The sequence below is a fragment of the Parus major genome, chromosome 20 (assembly GCF_001522545.3).
Source record: "Parus major isolate Abel chromosome 20, Parus_major1.1, whole genome shotgun sequence".
Taxonomy (NCBI): domain Eukaryota; kingdom Metazoa; phylum Chordata; class Aves; order Passeriformes; family Paridae; genus Parus; species Parus major.
In genome coordinates, this window is record NC_031788.1 from 6,708,392 (window position 1) to 6,726,420 (window position 18,029).

Genomic DNA, 18,029 nt, shown 5'->3' on the forward strand with positions numbered 1-18,029 from the left:
CACAGCAGCTGCCTGCTAAAACAGGAAGAGCAGCAGTTGTGACAATGACAGGGAACCTGACTGTGAGCGAGGGGACAATGTGCTGCCAGGAATCCATGGCTGTCAGCAATGGAGCGGCTCGGGAATAAGGAGCGGGGGTTTGTGGAAGGTGGAATATGGGCAAAACTGGTGGTATTTAATTGTAAACTGCGCAAAGCAGAAGGAAGGGCGGTAGATGCAACACGTTTGGATTTCAGTAAAACATTTGACAACTGTTCCAGCGCTTGCTGCCAAATTAACTCAGAGCAGCTCAGTTGTCAACACAGGCATATGGACAAAGCCCAGGCAGCCCAGGAATGGCACATAGCCTGGCTGTCTGCCAGGAGCTGCCCTGGCCACATAACCTGAGACCTTTCAAAACTGGGCATGGTGTAAGCAGAAGGCAGGACATCCTGGGCTGAAGGAACACCAGGATGGACAGAGCTGCCATGCTGCCCTGGCAGAGAAGGGCTGGAGAGAACCCAGGCAAGAGCCAGCAGACCTGTGGGAGCTGCCATGCCCCCATTGGGAGCAGCCCCAGAACCTGCCTGCTCTGCCCTGGGGTGCAGTGACCTCCTCCAATTGAGGGGCTGGAGCAAGGGACACTCAGCAGAGCAGCCTCGCAGGACCAGTCGTGGGCAGGAATGCAGGACTGGCAGGGTCAGGAACCCCACAGCAGCACCAGGTACTAACCCCCTGCTCCAGGAGTGCTCATCCAGGCACAGGCCCTGTGCCGGGGACAAGAGCAGGGGACAGACAGAGCCCAGCACAGCCGAGGCCTTTGGGGCCCTGCTACATACACAGTTTTCTGCCCACCTTGTTTATTTTACTTATATTTCAGTAATTTGCTGATTACCATTTTTTAACTAACCAGCAGTGATGAATCAGCAGCACGGGAGAGGTTGGAAACTGGTGGCCTTGGACCGTGGCTCCAAGGTCTCAGGGTCTGGGAAGGAAGCCACAGAATCCCTCCAGAAGGGGAAAAAAAACACTCAGCAGTAGCAGCAGCAGTTCTGGCAGGCACAAGGGAGCCAGCTGTTTGCATCCAGCAGCTCCAAGCACATCCTGGAAAGGCTGTTGATAGCCCCAAAACTTTCAGGAATGGCAGCCATGGCACTGACCTGGGTGTGGGACAAGACACATGAGAGAAGGAATGCATGGCTCGGTGCCACCATTGCTCCATCTTGGGATCAGGGCAGGCATTGATGGCACAAAAGGAACAAGGACACACCAGGAGAGCCCCTCCATGCCCAAGGTACAGCCACCAGCAGCACCTCCAGTGAGCTGCCTCCTGCCACAAGGACCATGTGAGGTTTTGAGTGGTCTCACCATCAATTTCCACATGCTCCTCCACTGGGAGTGGCTCCTGCCTGCCCTGGGAGTGCCTGCCTGAGCCCAAGGGTGGCATTATGGCTGAGGTCACGGGTTCAGCCACAGCTTTGGTGGCCACAGAACACAGGCATTATCCTATGGCACTCCCACTCACGCCAGCACTCTGGGAAACGGGGATCCCAGCAGAAACAGCCAACACCAGGGGAGGCTTCTCACCACAGAAGCACCACCCTGGCACAGGGCAGAGGGGCTGAGGCAGTGCCTAGCAGGAAGTTATCCCAGCTCTCATGGCCACCCTGGCATGGAGCAATCCCCCAGGAGTGCCCCAGGAGCCTTCTCCAGGAGCCAGCATTGCTGGGAAGGCACAGAGCAGTGAGGCAATCTGGTGTGAAGAAAAACCATTTCCTGCAGCAAGGGCTGCTTTGCTCAACGTTTTACAAAATGTGCTGATGCAACTGCCCTTCCCAGGTGGGATATAAATACAAGCCTTGATGTGGATTCGTGCCCTGCAGCTACACAAACATCGCAACAATGTTTTCTTTGAAAAGAAAAAAGAAAACAAGGAGGAACAAACAGCACAGATGACAAAATCACTGGCAGTGGAAGTCCGGGGTTCGGGTTGCGGGGAGGGGAAGCTGAGGCTCTGCCTCGGACACCGTGCTCAGCACAACCATCTCCTATTTTGGGACAATGACCAGGGCCATGAGCTCACGGAAGAGCCACGGTGGGAGCTGGACAAGTCCACTCACAGCTCAGCAAACTGGGGAGGGGACAGCCTGGCATGGGAATGGGGCATCAGCAAGAACAAGCCCCTGGCTGCAGTCACCCATCATTGTGCACCCACCCTGCCTGAATAGCAGCCTGGCTGATGGTAGCTCCTTCCCAGCACTGAAGAGCATGGAGCTGGGAAACCTTCCTGGGCATGGGACAGCCTGTCAGCGCAGCCCATCAAGCAGCCTGATAAAACCAGCCTCATACTCCGCCCAAGCTTGAGCTTTGTCCTCCAGGCACAAGCGCTGTGTTGTCTTCTCAGCCCATTCCCAAAAGGCCTTTAACCTGCTGCTCCCCCCACTAAGGTATTTGGACACATACCCAACACATGTTGCAGCCATTTTTGAATTCTCTTTAAGACTCTTGCTGAGATTTCCTTGTGTTTTCTTTGGCTCTGAAGTGATTTCAGGCTCGGAGGCACAACAGCAGAGAATTATCAGCAAGAAGCTGTGCCTCTGGAGCTGAGGACGGGAGCCGTGCTCTGCCTGCCCTGGAAATCCCCCGCTCGGGGGCACACAGCATTTTTAAAAATAGCAGGTTACCCATCACAGCAAAGCTCTGCTTGGGACAATTCACTGAGACAGAGGACATGGGGCACCTCTGCAGGGTGATAGGGAAGCTTGACGCAACTTTCCATCAGCCGAGCCAGCTCCAGGAGGGATCGTGTGAGCCCCTGAGGCCCCTGGAGCTCAGGCTGTTTTGCCCTGCAGCCATCACCAGTTGGGAAAATCCTTCACTTGTCTCACACAGCAGCTGACTGAGGGCAAAAAGAGGAAACCTGCTCGTCTGACACAAATCCATCCCGCTTCCTCTACCTGGCAGGCAGCTTTAGCCAAGGGTTCCTCTGACACCACTCCCCCTCCCCAACAGAAACACAGAGCTTCCCCCAACAGGGAGCACAAGGGCATTCCAAACCCAGACAGAGCCGGTCACAGGCAGTCCTAGGCTCTACCGGCGTGAGGTACAGAACTATGGAGAGGGGACATCAGGCACAGGAGCACCTCCCTCCCATCCTCCCCAACTCCACTTCCCCCACTGAGCTACACAGGGCTGCTTTTAAAAGCAGTAGTAGGAGAAAAAAGCTCAAGCCCTCGGTCTTTCTGGGTTTCTGACACGACAGTGACGGCAGCAGCCGGGCGCATGTGGGGACTCAGCCCTGAGGCTCTGGCAGCAGCGCTGCGGCAGCAGAGCTCAGCCAGCCCGGGGATGGATCTCACCGCTGCTGTCTGCCCATGATGGATGAGGGCATAAACCTTTCAAGGATGCATTTAATTAGCTTGAAAAAGAGCCGGAAGGTGCACACACAGCAGCTGGCGGTGCAGCTCCTCTACTGCCTCTGCCGGGCACACGGTGTCTCCGGGAACTCTCACCTGGGGCAGGACACATGGGACACACGGAGCCCCAAGGAAGAGCCCGGGGCTGTGGGGGCTGGATCCAGGCACCGCCTGCCTCGCACCGGAGCAGAGGCACAGAGGCACCACAGCCAAATGCTGCAGAGTACTGATCCAGCCCAGCACCCATCGGCTCGGATTTCTGGCAGGCTACGTCCATGCTCACAGACTGCGCCAGATGAGACACTGTCTGTCCTCCAGCAGCTGGCACCATGTCAGCACCGGCTCCGGACCGGCCATCCTGGCCAGTGACATGATGGAATTGCCCACCCTGACCCGCACTGCGGGCTGGCCTTGTCTGAGTCGCCCTGAACCAGCTGGGATGCAGAGCCCTGACCCCTTCGCCCCGTGTGTTTCTTCCACAAGGACCCAGAGCCAGGGTCAGCCCACCATGGCCCAGCCCCAACAGAGCTCAGGCACAATACAGCTGCCTTTCCTGCAGAAAAAAAAAAACAGGATAAAGCCGTTCTCTTTAGAGCACTGCAACATGAGAAAATATCAGTGGGAACAAGGAGCCACCTGAGCGTTTGTTAAAGCCATCACCATGGAGCAGAGGCCAAGCCCAGGCCACTCACAGCTGAGCTCTGCTGGAGGATCTGGAACAGCAGCGCGATCAGCAGTGCTGCAGGGAGCTGGGACAGCAGCAAAGTCCGAGCACATCCCTGCAGGGAATGCTGTGGCATCAGGAGGTGGCAGGAATGCCCCACCACCGGCAGTGCTCTGGGAGCCCCCAGTGAGGCCAGAGCAGCCCCCCAGACTGTGCACCCCAAGCGCGGGTGCAGCCCAATACCCCCCCACATCAGGTGCCCGTCACCATCTGCTCTGGGGGAAAACCGTCCCGGAGGGCAGAATTCGGTGAGCGAGAGCCCATCGGAAGGTGGCTGCTGTTCAGACGCAGAGCTGCCATCGAAAGAGGCAAGTTCGGCATCAAGGAACAAACGGACAGGAGGTGCCATTCCCCGCCAGAGACCGAGGGGGAAAGGGCTCAGCAGGCTGAGGCTGGGCCACCTCCGGGGCTGAACGCGACAAGGCCCCGGGGCTCGCAGGGAAGGGCGCGGCGGAGGTCCCGCGGCTCGGCCAGGATCGGACGGCCCCAGCCCACAAGGCCCGCCGGTCTCAGCGCCCACCGCGGCCTATGGAACGGGAGCTGGAGCGCCAGGGCTGCACGGCTCACCCGAGGTAAGGACCTCGGCTGGGGGAACACACTACCGGACCGGGCCGGGCCGGGCGGGAAACGGAGGGAGGGGAGAGAACGGTGTGACCGCACCGACCGCCCACACTCCGCTCCCGGCCCAGTCCCGCCGCCACTTCCGCCTTTCCGCCACGTGACCAGCGCAACCCGGCGCGACGCCGACGCTCAGGGCCCGGGCGCCGCTTCCTGACGCCATGACGCAGGTCCCACCACCGCCGACCCTTCCGCGGGAAAAGTAGTCCCCGGGGGGGCGCCGAGGCCTCTCCCCTCCCGTGGGGGGCGGGCGGCGCCGGGAGGCGCTTGAGGTGGCGGCCGGGACGAGGAGTGCATCTCCGCTGCAGCGAGCGCTGCAGGCGGGGCAGGGGCTGGCCGGCAGTAAGTAGTCCCAGCGCGGGTCCAGCGCCGCCATATCACTGCGCGGCAAGAGGGCGGGGGGGCATGGCGGCCGCCGTGGTGCCGGCTCCGGCGGGGACACGGCTGAGCCCCGGCGAACCGGGTGAGGGCGCGGGTTGGCGGGCGGGCGGCGGCGGCGGGACCCCCTCGCCCCGGCGTGGCGGCGGCTCCCCCGCCCCGGCGGCACGGGGGCCGCCCCGCCGTGTGCGCGCGCGCGGAGGCGGCGGGGGGGACCCCGCGGCAAGATGGCGGCCGAACGCCGGGCGTGGCCGCGGGGCATGACGGGACCGGGGGCGCCAGGCGGCGCCGGGACCCCCGTGAGGCTGATCGGGACCGCCGGGAATGGGCCCATGGCGGCTCCGGGGCCCCGGGCCCGTCCAGCCTGCAGCTCCGCGGTGGACCGGGACAGCGGGAAGTGGGTGGCGGCCCTGACGGCGGCGGTCCTCTCGCAGGTCAAGCGTAGCGGGTCCCGGCAGGGCGGGCATGGAGGAAAATGCGGTGGAGAGCAGCAGCGACGCGACCCTGCAGGCGGCCCGGGAAGAGCCCACCGAGAGCGGGCTGGGCGTCGGGAGCTCGGAGGCCGTGTCAGCGGACAGCAGCGATGCCGCCGCGGGGCCTGGGCTCCTCTCCCGGACCGATGACTCCTGCGTGGGGCAGAGCTCCGACAGCAGCGGCGTCTCCTTGGTAGGTACTGGTGGGAAGGATGGGGAGGTAGGGAGGGCAGCCGTGGTTCTGGTTCTTAGGGGTTTCTGTAGACATTTCTGACAGACTGAGTTTTGCAGCATTGTCATACCTCTGGTCCAGCATCTGCTTGTCAGTCTGAGGAGCAGAACTCCTCTTAGTATCAAAAGCAGCCCTGGGGGTCCAGGTTTTTGTCAGTACCAAAGGATTTGCTCTGATGCCTTTCTTGGAAGTTTTGCAGTGATACATTGAGTCATTTGCATAAGCTGGCTGCACCAAGGGCTTGGGCTGGCGAAGGTGTCTTACCTGAGCTCTTCTGGACTCTATCTGCCAGGAAGAGGTCTCGGAGAGCAGCTCCAGCACAGACACCATTCCAAGGATTTACCTGCCAGACTCATCCTCTATTGCCCAATCCACCTTGGTCTCCAGTGTCTCCACTGTGAGCCAATCCATCATGGTGTCAGAGTCCCCACAAGTCTTGGTCCACTCCAGTGTCGTCACCGATGGAGCCACAGTTGTGTCAGACTCCACTGCATCCACTTCCTCAGACCTGGGTTCAGCCATTGACAAAATCATCGAGTCCACAATCGGACCTGACATCATCCAGAGTGAGTGTGTGCTCCCATGTGGAGATGGCTTGGTGGGCTGGGGAGGGAGCTGCCACTGCACCAGACCTCAGGAGGTGGGGGATATATGGACATGGAATTGTCAAGGCTGGAAGAAACCTCTAAGATCATTGAGTCTAAGTGGTCAGCAGGGTTTTTTCTTCTTGCCTTGCTGCTGTGACTGGAGGGTTTGGTGAGGAGCTCATGTTGCTGGACAGCATTCCTTCTGTTCAGCAGCTCTTTCAGCCCAGAGCAGGCTCCACCCCCAAAGCCAGACCCTCCTCACACCTTCTGGCTTCTGTCTGAACTGGAAGAGCCCCAGTGACTCTACAGCCCCTGGATCTGGCAGTCACCACTCTGCTCTCCTCTCCTCTTCCTTCCAGGCTGCATCGCCGTGACCAGCGCAGAGGATGGAAGGGCAGAGACCACGCAGTACCTCATTCTGCAAGGCCCTGATGATGGTGAGGGAGCTCCTTGGGCTGTCCATGGTGGCCAGCTCTGCCTCTGAGCCTTATGCCACTGGAGTCTGGCCTGGAGTGGGGGTTGCAGATGTATCAGTCACAGTGCTTGTGTACCACTGTCCTGTTGTGAGCCTGTTTCTGAGCTTGTGTTCAGTCCTGTGCCCCCTCTACTGGTGCAGCCTTGGATGCAGGTGAGGGTTTACCCCTTGGCTGAGTGGGTTTTGGTTTCAGGTGCCCCCATGGTGTCCCAGATGGCCACTTCTGCTCTAGCCAGTAGCTTGGCAATAGAAGCTGTTGCTGATGGACCTACCTCCACATACCTTGACCAGCCTGGCTCTTCAGAGCCTTCAGGGCAGTTGGAAGTGCTGGAGCTGCCTACACAGCCAGACCGAGCCCAAAAAACAGATGGTGGAGAGGAGCTGGACCAGCCAGACTTGGAGACCCTGGAAGAGATGATGGAAGTGGTGGTGGTGCAGCAGTTCAAGTGCAAGATGTGTCAGTACAAGAGTGTCTCTAAGAAAACACTGATCAACCACATGAAAGAGCGTCACTTCCAGCCAGGTGTGTTCCAAAGGCTGAGGGACACTGCAGGCAGGCTCTGCTCTCTGCTGGGAAGAAACGAGAGAGGAGCTGGAGCATAAGGGCCTTTTCTGGCACAGTCTGTTAAAGAGCTTTCACCCTCTTCTCTGTGGCAGTGGGTTCAGCTCTGGCTCTGAAGAAAGGACGACCACGGAAGGTGGGAGCTGTTCCAAAGACTGAGGATGAGGAGGCCCCAGAAGAAGAAGATGATGATATTATGGATGCTGGTGCTATTGATGATCCTGAAGGTAGGACTTGCCCTCCCTACATCTTATGTAGCTTAGTGTTTTTCTCAGTTCCTGATGTTTTGGGGCACTTGCTTGCAGAGGACAGTGACTACAACCCAGCTGAGGATGAGCCCCGGGGGCGACTGCCCAAGTATGGCCGCATTGTCCCCACGTCCAGTGAGGAGAGGCCACGTCGACGCCCAGGGAGACCCCGCAAGCTGCATCGTCTGGAGAATATATCTCAGGACATGCCAGAAGGTGAGGGAGGCAGGAGGCAGCAACCCTGTTCAGGGGTGGAACAGGGAGTGGTGCACAAGCTCCTGGAGCCGCAGCAAGAATGTGATGGAACTGTGCTGTGTCCTGTGGAACAGGAGGGGAGGTGGAGCCCTTGGTGACCTCCCAAAGCACACCGAGCCAGGAGCTGCAGAACTTGGAAGCAGCCAGTTCCTCTGGTATGGAGAATGGGACTGGCGAGAGCCTGGCAGAGCCCGGTATCAGCCAGTCTGACTCGGAGAACAAGGACCCTTCCTCCAAGGACCCCACCTCCATCGGTGCTGAGGATGCAGATGTCATCCCCCGGCGGCGCGGGCGGCCCTCCCGCCGCTTCCTGGGCAAGAAATACCGCAAGTACATGGGGCGCAGGTGAGGGTGTGCTGGGCCCTCTGGCCTGTGCCCAGGGCCAGTCCAGCCCAATTGTGACCGCAACTCTGAGCCCTGTTCCTGTTTCTACAGGTACTACTACAAGTCCCCCAAGCCCCTGATGCGTCCCTACCTGTGTCGGATCTGTGGCTCGCGGTTCCTCACACACGATGACCTGCGCTTCCATGTCAACTCACACGAGGCCAATGACCCGCAGCTCTTCAAGTGTCTTCAGTGCAGCTACCGCTCCCGGCGCTGGTCCTCTCTCAAGGTGAGCTTCATCTTCCCTGCCTCGAGCCCACAGGCTGCCTGGCAGCCCCAGATCTCATGGCCCTGGTCTGCCTCTTACAGGAGCACATGTTCAACCATGTGGGCAGCAAGCCCTACAAGTGCGAGGAGTGCAATTACACCAGTGTGTACAAGAAGGATGTCATCCGGCACTCCACAGTGCACAGCCGGGACAGGTGAGGGCAGCACAATCCTGGGAACTGAGTAGCACTGACACTGTTCTTCTTGTCATGGAGGATTCCATGGCTGCCCCATCCCCTGACCCTTTCCAAAATGGAGAGTTTTGGTGTCTGGGTATATGGCAGCTTGGCCTTGGGGTGTGGCTGACACAAGGGGCTTTTCTTACTTCTTTTTCAGGAAGAAGAGAGCTGATCCGGTGAGTTTGAATACTCTGTTGACTTGAATCTCAACATTGTTATATGGGAAGAAGCACATCTGGGTCTTCCACAAGGTCTCAATGCCTTGTTGAGTGCATTGTTTCTGGATCTCTTGAGGAAAGCCAACTCATATTCTTCAGTGGGGAGAGGGTAAAGAAACTGGTGAGCTCATCCAAGTGATGTCATCTTTATGCTCTCCATCCAGCCACCAAAGCTGAACTCCTTCCCATGCCCTGTCTGCAACCGTGTCTACCCAATGCAGAAGAGGCTTACGCAGCACATGAAGACACACAGTACAGAGAAACCACACATGTGTGACAAGGTGAGTGGGTTACAGCCTGGGGAGGGGCTGACAGCAGGTGAGACAGGGCAGGAGGTGAACACTGCTTCACTTTGTTTCACCACAGTGCGGGAAGTCCTTTAAGAAGCGTTACACCTTCAAGATGCACCTACTGACGCACATTCAGGCCATTGCCAACCGCAGGTAGGAGCCTGGCATGCCTGGGCAGAGCCTGTGTCCCGCTCCCCCTCAGCAGGTGTGACAGGTGGCTTTGTCCTGGCAGGTTCAAGTGTGAGTTCTGTGACTATGTCTGCGAGGACAAGAAGGTCCTGCTGAACCACCAGCTGTCGCATATGAACGACAAGCCCTACAAGTGCAGCGTCTGCAAGTATTCCACCTTCCGGGAGGACTTCCTGGTCTCGCACATGGCAGTCAAGCACACAGGTGAGAGGAGCTGTTTGATCGATGTCCTGCACCCTCCCTTCTCCCAGAGACACTCAGAGTCTGTCTGCTCTCCCTGCCACCCCTTGGGGACCTCCTGCCTTACTGCCCCTCCGGGTCCCTGCAGGAGGGAAGCCGTTCGCTTGCGAGTTCTGTCACTTCACCACCAAGCACAAGAAGAACCTGCGCCTGCACGTGCAATGCCGCCACGCTGACTCCTTTGAGGAGTGGGCACAGAGGCACCCCGAGGAGCCACCCTGCCGCCGCCGCCCCTTCTTCACCCTGCAGCAGATCGAGGAGCTGAAGCAGCAGCACAGCCAGGTGCAGGCACCAGCTGAGCCAGAGGCCAGCCCACCAGTGAGTGCCATGCCTGGCCCCAGCTCCTCCCAGTGCTCACTGCCCACTGTGCTGTCAGCTCTCTCTCTCTCTCTCATGCAGGCACCTCTTGGCCCCATCACCTGCCACACCGTTCAGACTGTTGCAGGTGCAGAGCCCTCTGTTCTCTCGCAAGGTTCCCTGGAAGGGGCCACCATCATCTATGAACAAGGTACGTGAGCACTCAGTAAGGGGGTTGGATGGGAAAGGAGGTAGGTGAACTCCTGCCTGACCCTTCCTCATCCCCCAGATGTGGCTGGATCAGCAGAGCTGGCCACGCAGACGGCCCTGGATCTCCTGCTGAACATGAGTGCCCAGCGGGAGCTGGCCACCGGCTCACTGCAGGTGGGCAGAGTCAAGGGGAGCCAGGCCTCCTGGGGGCTGGCACAAGGAGGGTTCCCAGCCCTGTTCTGCTGCAGGGGTGTCTTGCAGAGCCTTGCCTCTTTGGCTGAACTGCTGTATTGTGCAGGTGGCGGTGGTGAAGCCAGATGACCCAGAAGAGACACCAGGCCCCTGTGAGCTGCAGGCACAGGAGGAGGACACAAAGGTGGACTCTAAGGAGCAGCAGCAAAAGTTGGTGATGCTGCACATGGCAGAGACTGGGCAGACACTTGTGCAGGAGGCTTATCAGGAAGCAAGCCTGAGTGGCTCAGAGCTACAGCAGATCACCATCCCCTTCAGTGGAACAGCAGAGTACAGCATCATTGCACCCATCAGCGAAGAGATCCAGGCTCCTGGCACACTGTACAGGTCAGCTGTTTGGAAAGAGTGGGGAGAGGGAGGCACTTCTGGCCTCCAGTAAGGAGGTTTTAGTGGTGAGGAACAGGTGGATCCTCCCTGACCCTGTGCTCTCCAGCAGTGAGGAGGAGAGTCCTATGGAGACCTCCCACACAGTTGTGGTGAGCGGAGCTGTGATGGCAGAGGAGGCGCTGAAGGACCATAGCAATCACTACATCATGTCATCCAGTGTTCCAGGGAGCCAGTTCCAGACCATGGAGGTAAGGATCTGAGCCTTCTCCCCATCCCGAGCAGCAGTGTGAGCAGATGTGACTGGTGTTTCTCTCGCAGCCCCACAGCGGGGATGCTGCCTTTTCCTCACCTGCGGAGGGCCAGGAGGCACAGCCCGCCGGCGTCAAGTGGCCCCTGGTGCAGTGTGTCACCAGGCAACTCCAGAAGGACTCATCTTTATCCCCAGCATCCGAGGGGCAGGAAGTCCCATCTACAAAGATCAAGTGGCCTGCAATCCAAGGCATGACCAAGAAGTTCGCATGCAAGGTTTCCACAGGCAAGAAGCTCTCATGCAAGATTTCCACGGCCAAAAAGTTTTCATGCAAGATTTGCACAGCCATGTTCACAGGGAGAGCGGAGATGGAGAGTCACAAGAGAGCCCACATTGGGCCCAGCACCTTCAAGTGTCCTGACTGTCCCTTCACTGCCACACTCTGGCCAGAGGTCCGGGTAAGTTTCCTGGTGCAGAACAGCCCTGGGAACAAGGGGTTTGGAGAAACCAGGGCGGGTTCTGACGCAGCACCTGTCCTCCTGCCCCAGAGCCACATGGTTCAACATGCCAACCTCCGGCCACACAAGTGCCCCCACTGCAGCTTTGCCTCCAAGAACAAGAAGGACCTGCGCAGGCACATGCTGACCCACACCAATGAGAAGCCCTTTGCCTGCCAGGTCTGTGGTCAGAGGTGAGTGATGGTTCTGGGCTGATCCCGCTTTGGGAGATCCCACAGAGTTCCACAAGGCTCTCTTAGCAGAGCTGTCTGCCTGCAAACCTTCCCCAGATCAGCCCATTAGAGGAGGCAGTGCCCTTGGGAATGGTTCCTGTTGCAGGTGGACCCAACTTTGTCTCCAAGGAACCTGTGCACAGGAGGGTTCAGTCCCTGGGCACTGATGGGAACATGCTGGGAGAAGGGGACAAGCCATGTTGTAGGATGTGCTTATGGGGCCTGTGGCCTGCAGAGGGCACAGGATCCTGTGCTGCCTGTGGCACAGTCCACCTCACTCTGCCTCTCCATAGGTTCAACCGTAATGGACACCTCAAGTTCCACACGCAGCGTTTGCACAGCTCAGAGGGCAAAAGGCCAGGGCCGGCTGCCCAGCAGACCATCATCCTGAACAGTGATGAGGACACCCTGGCCACCCTACACAGTAAGACATCTCCCTGGGACCAGGGAACATGTGGATGTCCTACATCTGGAGCACCATGTGGGATTCACCCAGCTTGTGGGTCCAGTGGGGCTGAGGGGACAGGAGGATCATCCTGCAGTTGGGATTGCTGGTGAAGACAGATCAAGGGGCTGGGCATGGGCATCTGTGCAGAATGAGGGGGCCTGTGGTCCCTCCAGGCTGGTCCTGGTAGATAGTGCATGTGGGAGCAGCTCACACTGGAAGCAGAGTTCAGGGTCTGACATGGAGGGTGTTTTCTGCCCATAGTTATTTAGCTCTCACCTTGTGTGAGCAGAGCCCAGAGACTGCCCTGTGCTTTTCACTGGGGCAGATATCAGGCAGTGGCCAGTGGGGAGCTAAGGCCATTATCAGCCCTGGCAGTGTCCCCAGCAGCATCCCCACCAGCTCTTTCTGTGTTGCAGCAGCTCTGCAGGCTGGCCAGGCTGTGCTGGCTCCCGAGCGGCTGCAGCAGGCTCTGGGGCAGGAGCACATCCTTGTTGCACAGGAGCAGAGCGTCACCAGCCAGGTGAGCTGAGTCTCTTGGCCTCAACCTCCAGTCCTGTGTGGCCACTCCTCACAGTGGGGGCCTACTGGGGGGCTGTGGTCAGGCTCAGCCCCATGACCACATGGGCACTTCCTGACGTTGCAGGAGGAGGCTGCCTACATCCAGGAGATCACGACTGCTGACGGACAGACGGTACAGCACTTAGTGACTGCTGACAACCAGGTGAGGGAACATGGCCCAGGGATGGGAGACTGCTCAGTGGGAAGAGCTGGCAGCAGTGGGGAGAGCAGAGGGAACAGCTGAAGGCACTGAGGTGGTGGATTCTGGATCTGAATTCTCTTGTTTGCAGGTTCAGTACATTATTGCCCAGGAAGGCGTCCCACACTTGCTTCCCCAAGAGTATGTTGTTGTCCCAGAGGGACATCACATCCAGGTGAGCTTCAGACTGTCTGCTCCCATCATGTGCTAGGTGGGGCTCATGGCATATCCTGTGTAATGCTGGGCCCCCTCCTGCTCCCTCTTGCTTACCTCTTGCTGGGGGCCTGGGCACCCACAGACCCTACTGCAGCCTTACTCATTGTCCTCAGGTACAGGATGGTCAGATCACCCACATCCAGTACGAGCAGGGTGGCCAGTTCCTCCCGGAGTCACAGGTAAGGAGCCAGGCATATTGACAGGAGCTGGAGGGTGGGTCTGAGGCTGCAGTTGGAGAGGGATATGTGAAATAGAGGGAGCTCTTGGGTTGGTGCCTGAGTGCAGCAACCATGGCTGGAGGGGCTCCAAGAGGAACCTTCCCCTCAGGGATTCCCTATTTTCCCCTCTGTAGATCCAGTACATGCCCGTGTCACCTGAGCAGCAGCTCGTCACCCAGGCACAGCTGGAAGCAGCAGCACACTCAGCTGTCTCAGGTAGTAGCAGGGCCCTTTGCTGGAAGGGCCAGTCCTCCCAGGGTTTGGGGGTACCAGTCGTGTTGCTGGAGTTGGCAGCAAGTCCTGCAGCAGCCCTTGGTGGGAGGGCTGGGAATATCGGGTTTGATCATTGTTTTGCTGCCGGCCATGGTGTCCAAGGGCAGATATTTACTGGTCCCAGCCTGTCAGTTCTGGAATGGGTTATCCAAAGCTTGGCTCCATGCTGGAGCCTCACATGGGCAGGGTCGCCTTACGTCCCTTCCCTGGGGACAGGCGAGGAATAGGGAGGGGAGCCCTAAGTAGCCACCAGCTCCCCCTGCCCTCAGTCAGGGGCAGCACTGACCCACCTCCCCTGCAGCAGTGGCGGATGCGGCGATGGCCCAGGCGCAGGGCGTCTTCACCACCGAGGCAGCAGCAGAGCAGATGCAGCAGCTGCAGCCGGGGATCCACTACGATGTCATCACGCTGTCGGACTAGCACCAGGCAGGGCTGCACCATGCCGGGCAGGGCCGCACCGGCAGCAGCCGCCCCAGCCAGCAGTTGCCTTATTGTGCCAGGGCTGCGAAGGACACCCCTGAGCCACGGTGCCACAGACACAGCCAGGGACACGCTGCCGCTCGGCCCTGTGGCGTGGGAGTCCTGCACCTCCCCCCAGAGACTGCTCAGCAGCCACAGGGGCAGCCCTCGTGTGGATGGTCTCTGCCTGTTGCACTTGATGGTCTGAAATCCCTTTTCCTGAACGGTCCGCATGGGCAGCCATGGATCGGCCCTGCCCAGGACATGAGGATCCTGGGGAAGCCGTAGGGCTGGGCACAACTGTGTGCTGCAGTGCCAGAGGCGAGGTGTGTGCAGCCACAGCCACTGCTCCCCGCAGCCATGGGGCCAGTGGTCCTAGTGTGCCAGCAGCCAGCCCTCCTGTGGTATCTCCAGCCTGCGGGCAGGCAGCAGCAGGGCTCTGGACTAGAGGAACCCAAGGAGAAGGAGGCAGAAGATGCTCTCTTTTTCTTCTGAAGAGGGATGGACTCTCTTGTTAGTCCATCGGTGATTGTTGGAGGGGTTTGGCTGTGACGTTCTCAAGCTTTGACTATGCTTCTGAATAAAAAGGGATGGAGACCCGTGTGTGTGCGTGCCTGGGGGTGCAGGGGACAGGGATGTGACAGCCCAGCCTCAGCGTGGCTGCGGGGCTGAGGCACACGGGTCTGGGAGCCGAGCGCTGGGCTGGGTCACTCACTGCTGGCAGATGCCCTGGGCTATCAGCTGCCTCCCGCCCGAGTGACCTTGACTCCTGGGAAGTGAGCCGGGCAGCTGGGACAGCGGTGGGCTTGGGGCTGGAGTCATGAAATTAATCAAGTGGTAAACAGCCTAAATCCCGTGTAACTCTGTCCCGAGCCACACAGCACCCTCCTGAGCGGCTTGTCTGGGCCTATTTACATGCGATTATAACAGCTAATCGCAGAGTTTTAGTTCTCTGCTCCTGCATTAAACTGATTATCCATCGAGGGGAAAAAGGCCGGGAACCACCGTGGCTCGGTGAGAGCCTCTGTGAAGCCTGAGCCCCACGGGGGTGGGGTGATCTCTTCTGGTCTCTCCCTGCCCTCCTGCAAGTACGGCAATGGCACCGGGGCCGCTGTGGGACCGGGGAGGTGAGGTGTGGGTGGCTCCACACCTCCCCTGAGGTGGCTGCGGCTGATGAGTGGTTCCCAGCTGTGGTTCTGTCCCGCTGCCCTCACACCAGCCTTGCCTGTGCCGGTGCGTGGCTGTGCCTGCCCGGCTGCGGCTCGGTGGGTGTCCAGCTGTGTCTGCCCGCTGTGCCGGTGGCTGGCTGTGGCCCTCCCTCTCCAGCTGTGCTGTGCAGGGTCAGGGTGCTGTGCGCAATCCGCAGGCGCTTTCCTAGATTACAGCCCCATTATCTAATCAAGCAGATCCACGGCGCTGATTAGGGCTGGACGAGTCCTGTGGGGACAAGGTTATGGGGCCACTGCAGGGCCATGGCCGGGGCTGGTCCCAGGCAGCAGCACCAGTGTCCTTGCTGGCCTGAGGCTTGCATGCCTGTGGCTGCCCAGAACACACGGTCAGCCCACTGTGGGATGGATGGGAGCAGAGCTCCGGGTGCTGCATGTTGGGAGTTTCAGGTGCTGCCTGGGCTGTGGCCATGGGATTGTGTGGAGGCTTGAGACCTCTGGGTGCTGGCACTTCAGCCCTGGGACCTTCTGCTGTCACCAGGGCCTGCAGGGATCCAGGGATGTGGCCGGGCTCATTAGCACCGGTGACCTTCGCCTTCCTGTCCTGGCCAGCGCTAAGCGGGTTTGTTACATATTTAATATCCTGAGAGCGTTATTAGTCGGTATTTAATGACGGATACAACCTGTGGGATAATCCCAGTCTTAGTGGGGAGGCGTGGTGGCAGGAGCAGGTGGCTCAGGGGGTCGTGGGCTCTCGAGGCCCCTCACACAGCTGCCCACCACTGCGCTGCTGTGCCAACCACAGGAAGCCCCCAGTGCCTTGCAGGGGTCCCCACTGTCTGTGGGGCTGTGGGGCACTTTCCCTTCACCACTCTGCTGCAGGGAATCCAGTGGTAGGCATGGCAATGCTAGGGCTTGGATGAGGACCTGGCCAAGCTGGAGCAGGATGGGGCAGCATGGGTTGCTGTCCTCCCACCGTGCCATAATTCTTCCACCATCCCCTGGCCCTCCAACCCGCCCTTCCACAGCATAGGGGGCTCTGCCACCCACAGCCCCAAATCAGGGCTGGGGTCATGCATGGGACACAGCTCAGCACTGCAGTAAAGCCCCAACTGGGCTGTGTGCTTGTGACTGTGAGTGTCCGGGGGGCTCAGGGTGGGCCCCATGCACCAGCCCTGGGTGCCACTGTACCCCGTTCCTGGGAGTTGTGCAGGCTGTGCAGAGTTGGGGGCTTGGGAGGGAGCAGGGCTCTGGCTGGTGGCAGGCAGGCGGGGAGGACGGTCCCTGCAAGTCCCTGCCCAACAGTAGCAGGGAAAGGGGGGGTATCAGGTGCCCCAGATCCTGCTGCTGCTCTCGTGGGTGCTAATACCACCTAATCAGCTGTCAGTCACTGCAGACCCCAGCAGCTATAAAACACCCAGGAGCAGCTCCCCAGCTCCTCTCCTGCAGTATGGCAGCACCTCGGGGCGAGAGGAGCACAGGACAAGAGCTGGGGGGCTGCGGGGGGCCTTGGGGGAACCCGCGGGGGCTGCCCCAAGCCCTACTGCCCTGCCCCTACCCCTACTCCTGCCCCTGTCCCGTTTTGGCCGGGTACAGCCTCCTGCCACCCCCTCTCAGCCTCCTGACCCCCCTGGTAAGTGCCGCGCTGCAGCTCCGGGGGAGGAACGGGATGTGGGGCTTTCCCAGGACCGGGATGGGACTGTGTTGGGTGGTTGGAATCGGGGCTGGGGACCTGCTGTCCCGAGGTTTCTACCCCTCCCTGGCATTCCCCTGCCCCCACACACATACCCTCCTGCACTTGGCACTTTGGGTGCACATGGAGAGGAAAACGATGGGCAGGCTACAGCTCGGCCCTCTCCCACACACAAAGGGCCAAGCCCCGACATCCACAGCCCCTCTCCTCTGGCCATCATGCCCCCCTGTCCCACCCTGACACCCCTCTGCCCCTCCAGGTCTCAGCACCCTATGAAGTGCCGCTGGGGCTGCCCACAGAGCCGGGGCGGGCAAAGGCAGCGGCAACGCGAGAGAGCACCGGGGCACTGAAGGCTTGGCTGGCACGACACCCCAGGAACCCCTATCCCAGCAAGGGGGAGAAGGTGATGCTGGCTGTGGTCAGCCGGATGAGCCTCACCCAGGTCTCCACCTGGTTCGCCAATGCCCGCCGACGCCTCAAGAAGGAGAACAAGGCGAGCTGGGCCACTCGCAGCGCCTCAGACAGCGAGGACAGCGAGGGCGAGGGGGTCCCATCGGGTGCCGTCCCCATTCCCAGTTCCAGCCCCGTGCAGGATGGGTGCGAGGGCAGCCCCAAGATGAGGACAGGCCCTGGGCAGGGCAAGCAGCCCCAGAAACCCAAGATTTGGAGTGTGGCAGAGATGCTGGAATCTCCCTCCAGCAAGAACAGGTGTTCCCCGGGGGTGCCAATGGTGCTGGAGCAGGTATAGGGCTGGGACAGGCATCTCCTGTCCCCAAGGGCATGGCAGGAGAGACACCCATGGGACCCAGCAGCTGCCTGGCCAAGGAGAGTGGGAGATGTGGGTGGGGAGGGACACAACACAGTAATAAATATGACTCTGTCTTCGGTCTCCTGGAGTTGCCTGTGTGCTGTGGGGATGCTGGTGGGGATGCTGGCAGGGATGCAGGAGTGCCAGTGCTGCAGTGAGCAGCCCCTGTGGAGCAGGGCAGGTCTAAGGCAGAGATCAAAAATAGACTTTG

The 18,029-nt window shown here is 59.7% G+C and overlaps 1 protein-coding gene across 8 annotated transcripts; it reads left to right on the forward strand.

The window, feature by feature from the left end:
• Positions 1 to 4,886: 4,886 nt before the first annotated feature.
• On the forward strand, positions 4,887 to 17,901 carry ZNF335 (zinc finger protein 335). Of its 8 annotated transcripts, none has more exons than XM_015647344.2 (28): positions 4,887 to 5,079; positions 5,550 to 5,781; positions 6,113 to 6,386; positions 6,767 to 6,844; positions 7,076 to 7,405; positions 7,540 to 7,671; positions 7,750 to 7,908; positions 8,022 to 8,292; positions 8,383 to 8,560; positions 8,641 to 8,753; positions 8,935 to 8,953; positions 9,160 to 9,276; positions 9,362 to 9,438; positions 9,518 to 9,678; positions 9,803 to 10,032; positions 10,114 to 10,222; positions 10,301 to 10,395; positions 10,520 to 10,800; positions 10,907 to 11,048; positions 11,119 to 11,508; positions 11,599 to 11,741; positions 12,074 to 12,204; positions 12,645 to 12,748; positions 12,872 to 12,949; positions 13,077 to 13,160; positions 13,315 to 13,380; positions 13,554 to 13,635; positions 13,994 to 14,753. In XM_015647344.2, exons 2-28 carry the CDS (start codon positions 5,581 to 5,583, stop codon positions 14,110 to 14,112), a joined length of 4,164 nt encoding a protein of 1,387 aa, XP_015502830.1. In that variant the 5' UTR covers positions 4,887 to 5,079; positions 5,550 to 5,580; the 3' UTR covers positions 14,113 to 14,753. The 8 variants fall into 8 exon arrangements, with proteins under 8 accessions (XP_015502830.1, XP_033375086.1, XP_015502829.1 ...); XM_033519195.1 differs by lacking the exons at positions 4,887 to 5,079; positions 13,994 to 14,753 and adding exons at positions 5,126 to 5,200; positions 17,270 to 17,901; XM_015647343.3 differs by lacking the exon at positions 4,887 to 5,079 and adding an exon at positions 5,126 to 5,200.
• The last annotated feature ends 128 nt before the right edge of the window (positions 17,902 to 18,029 follow it).